Raw genomic sequence first — 4,796 nt, 5'->3', positions numbered from 1 at the left:
TCAATTAAAAAAAAAAATATTAAATGAAACTAGAAGAATAATAAATAAAGATAAAATACGGCAATTAAATTATAAAAGTATATCAACACTTAGCAATACTAAAAGTAATTCTCAATATGATAAAGATAAACAGAAATCAAAAAAAGAAAAAAAAGATAATAATCCAAAAGTAAAATTAGCAGGAGGTATATTAGGTAGCTTTTTAATATGCTCTTTTGCATATTTAATTATTTTATTTAAAAATAAAAATGAGGAAGACGATATTGAAACAAGTGAAACTGCTGAAGAATTTGAAAATGGAAATCCATTAAGTTATCTAAATATGGATGAAGAAGTTATTGAAGTGTCCTTTTTTAGAGATGAAAGTCTTTAGTATGGAAATTAAGGCCTATTTTTCATCTTTAAATTATTCTAATCTTTAATTATTTTTTTTTGTATATTTACATTCATTTTATGCAATATATTTTGGATTTTGCTCTTGTTTCCTTTCTACTATTATATATGTAAAATTTTTCAATTCTTTTTTTATTCTAATATTGGTCTATAAATAGTAATATTGGCTTGTTTTAAATTATATTTAAATAGAGCAAAAACACTTTTATTTATACATGTTAAAATGAAAGAAAAGTATGCATGCATAAACGCATACAATAAAAAAAATATAGATATATTTTATTATATATATTTTTTTTTTTTTTTTGATAATAAAAAAAAGAGAATTATTAATTTTTTTTTTGATAAAGATAAAATATTTTTTTTATGAAAGATTAAGAGTATAATGTGAGATGCAATATATATGGGATATTATATAAATTAGCATCCATAGCAATTAGATAATACAATTAATGTTCAATATTATTTAATAAAAGTTAATAATTTGATTAGCATTTTAATTAAACGAAAATAAAATAAGTAGAGCTTTCTTTATATGCACTTTATTTAATTGTTTGTTCAATACTAATAGTCACTGAATGAGTAACTAATATATCATATATTATATTTCCTTTTAATTGTAATAATCTTTGTTATTTTTTGAAGAGGATATTTTTATGTTTTATTTAATGTCATATATTCGTTTAAATTTTAATTATTCCTAATAAATGTTTAGTATTTATACAAATAAATACATTTAGTTTATAAAATTATTATTGATGTTATTTTAAAATTTTAAAAGAATTAGAAAAAGTAAAATAAGATATACTAGAATCATTTAATACAGTAGTTGGTTAAGTCCTCATTTAACTAATGATAAATAATTATTATTATAGACCTATTTTTTAATTACAGTTGGAATAAATATAAAGTATATGTTTTACTTATGCATATGAGATATGTGAGTAAAACATGACATGAACATGTGTACATTAGAGAATACTCATTTTAAACATTGAATTCATATAATGTGTACATCAAATTACGTGTTCTTGTACGTAAACAATAATTTTTTTAACTTTTTTTGTTCTTACAAAAAATATGAATTTCTTTATAATTTTTTTTTGAGAGAGGAAATTAATTATCATGTTCATATTGAATAGTGCAACATGTGCTAAAGCATAATAAGGTTATACATAATATTAATTATATATTGTATTTGCTGACCCAAATTAAAAATAAATAGGAAAATTGATATTGATTGATTATTAAAAATAATATAGATATAATAAAAATTTATTTTAAAATTAAAAATAAGTTTTGTGTTAAATTAAACAATATAATGTGTAATTAATTATTATTAATAATAATTAATGTTATAACAAAATAAAAATATATCAACCTATATGCTCTTTATTAATTTGACCCTTTTAAATACTGTAAAAATTTTCGAATTGTTAATAAAACAATATGTTCTAATGAAAAAACGATATGTAATTTATTCGTTTTTTGCTTTTTAAGATTAATATATATATATATTAATAATTTTTTTTATAATTGAGAATTAAACAAATTTACAGATATATATAGGATTGATTAATAAAAGGCTTTATTAACCTTTTTGAAAAATAAAAGGACTAGTTATATGAAGAATACGTAGTTGGTCATGCATACACAAAAAAAAAAAAAAAAAAAAGAAAAAGAAATTTTTTTTTTAAGATAGTATGATTTAATTAATTTTGTAAGAAAAAATTTTATACATATAATAATAAAATTTTTACGTAATTAATATTTATATAATTAATTTGTATTGTCATTAATTGTTTATGTTTGTTAATTCAACACCAATATATATTAATTGCTGAACATAACTCATAACAAAAAAACAAGTAATATACATTTAATTAATGGTCAATATTCAATAAGGATTTTAATTTCTAATAAAAATAAAGATTTTTATTAAAGTATATAAATGCCTATTGAAATTAAAGAATGCCGAACGAAGTAGATCACATAATTAAGGATCACTCGTTCAAAGCATTTAAAAATATATATAAATACATCAAAACCGTAGAGTTAACTCTACATGCTCTTTATTAATTTGTTTGTTCAGTACTCTAGCAAAGTCACCGAACATCCAGTTAATAAATCAAGTATTGAATAATCAGATTAATAGAGAGCATTAGAATTACCTCTACTAATTTAATTAAGTATAATTTTAATGCTATATACCAGTAAACTGCATTTATATGGTGTACTTCATTCAGCAATTACTATTTTTGAGAGATATTATTTGCTTTAATAAAAATTCCCATTTTTTTTAAAAATCTAAACTTTCATTAATTGTTGATTTTAATTACATATATATTATTTACAATGTTATGAATGATGTTTAACAATTGCAACACAATGATTTCAAATTAACAAACATAAATAATTAACAGAATACAAAATAAATTGTATAAATACTATAAAATACAAAATTTTATTATCATTAACATAAAATTTTCTTACATGAATTTAAAAATAAATATACTACAAAAAACTTTTTAGTTAACATCTTTTCTTTTTTTAATTTTCCAAAAATTAAATCACTTTAAAAAAAATATATATTTTCTTTTATGCATTTAAAAATTACAAAAGGAAAACAAAAAAAATTAACAGATTTTTTCCTTTACTTAGCATGTGTATGACTAACTAATTATTTTTTATATTACTATTATTTTGTATTCTCTAAAAGGTTATTAATTAATATCTTTTATTACCCAATTTGAAACAAAAATAAATTTTTTGCAGCAAATTTTGATAAGAAATAAAAGTAAAATCTTAAAAACATATTTAGCAAAAAAAACAAACAAAAATAAAAAAAAGTATTTTTTTTAATTAGTAAATGTGCATGTCTACCTTATTTTTCTACATGTTTATAACTATTCACGAATAGTTAATGCCTTTTATTAAATAATACATTAAAAAAAATTATATGTCCTTTTTTTAATTATGTATAAATGAATATATTTAATACTTACGAATAAGACAAAATAAATTAAATAATGAATTAAACTAAGAGATTATGAAAAATTATAATAATTTAGTGTTGTATTTTTATTAAAAATATAATATATTTTTTTTTGTTACTGTTTTATTTGTCCAACCAACATTAAATAAAAAGTTTATATGAAAGAATAAATAATTAAAAAGATGAAGCAATATATTAAGGCAAGAATTCATTATAAAAGTTCTAAGCACGTAATTTAATGAATTGAATATTTTTCCGCTAACATTCTAAATACATTTATTAATTTTATTCTTGATTATTAATTAATGGCATATAATCTTTTTTTTTATTTTTAAAAATGGATTTATAAAAAGTGGGAACATTTTTGCAATTTGAGGGGTACCATTCATCCTTACATTTTTTTATATATTTCATAAACCATTCTTCTAATATATTACAAAGCTTAGACAACTCTTTTCTTTTCTTCTCGAAATATTTATAGCACTCTTTATCATTATGACGACTTACCCATATTGGTATATACTCTGCAAGAACTTCCTCATGGAAACTTTTTATATCATCAGATATTTTATTATACCATTGATCGAAATGTTCTACTTCCCACTCTCTTTCATATGAAGAAAATTTTTTTCTTAAATCATTGCATAAATTTTGCCAATCAGATAACATTCTTTCTATGAGTGCACCTGTTTTAATATTAAAATGAATACTATATATTCCATATGGATTATCCATCTTTAAAATTTTATTTTTAATTTCTTCTTCTTCTTCTGCTAGAATTCTCAAATATTCTTTATTAAATTTTATTATGGAAACTGATTGGCTTTTTTGATTGAATAAACACTAAAATAAAGTTCAAAAATTGAAGCATTAAAAAGTATACTTAGATTAATATAATTTTAATACATGTAAACTTTATCTTATAAATATTTATGAAAATGGGTGCGAATTTAATTTGAATCTAAACTTACTTCTAAAAGAATACAAAAAAGAACAAAATACAACAAAATAATGAGTTTGAATTGAACACGAACTATGCTTCCCTTCTTTTTAGTTGTTCCTCCTTTATGTATATATGGATATATAGGATAATTTTTCATTGTTATATTATTCAAATTTAAAAGCCTTTTTCTTAAATTACTAATTTATCTTATAAAATATGTTATATTAAATGCTATATTTTTAAAAACTAAAAAGTATTATTTCAAATTAAAAACTATACTCAATATATTTTTATTAAGAATTATCATTTATAATTAAAAGCATTGGACAACACTGAGTTGTTTTCATTGTTCTCCTGAGTCTTCTGGGATATGAAAATTATTCATTGACACAACAAGTTATTGCCTCTTAATCAGTAATATTCAATGTGAAAAAAAATATAAAAAAATAGTAAAACAATTCCTCT

General features: G+C 19.5%; 2 protein-coding genes across 2 annotated transcripts, besides 2 other annotated features; one reads left to right on the top strand and one right to left on the bottom strand.

Annotated features, from left to right (window-relative positions):
- PGAL8A_00000500 (reticulocyte binding protein, putative) lies at positions 1-373 on the top strand (the record flags this gene model as incomplete). Its single annotated transcript, XM_028674690.1, has 1 exon — positions 1-373. A coding segment is annotated over one exon (373 nt), but the record flags the coding sequence as incomplete, so codon positions are not given.
- Positions 374-2,049: 1,676 nt separating this feature from the next.
- Positions 2,050-2,535: a repeat region.
- Positions 2,525-2,945: a repeat region.
- Positions 2,946-3,673: 728 nt separating this feature from the next.
- Positions 3,674-4,488, bottom strand: PGAL8A_00000400 (Plasmodium exported protein, unknown function; the record flags this gene model as incomplete). The annotated part of the gene is made up of 2 exons (XM_028674689.1): positions 3,674-4,231; positions 4,360-4,488. 2 exons carry the CDS (start codon positions 4,486-4,488, stop codon positions 3,674-3,676), a joined length of 687 nt encoding a protein of 228 aa, XP_028531016.1.
- Between the last annotated feature and the right edge of the window lie 308 nt (positions 4,489-4,796).

This window comes from Plasmodium gallinaceum, assembly GCF_900005855.1.
Source record: "Plasmodium gallinaceum strain 8A genome assembly, contig: PGAL8A_v1_4, whole genome shotgun sequence".
In the NCBI taxonomy this organism is placed as follows: Eukaryota; Apicomplexa; class Aconoidasida; order Haemosporida; family Plasmodiidae; genus Plasmodium; species Plasmodium gallinaceum.
The sequence above is the reverse complement of the archived record's forward strand: the minus strand, read 5'-3'. Positions and strand labels throughout refer to the sequence as shown.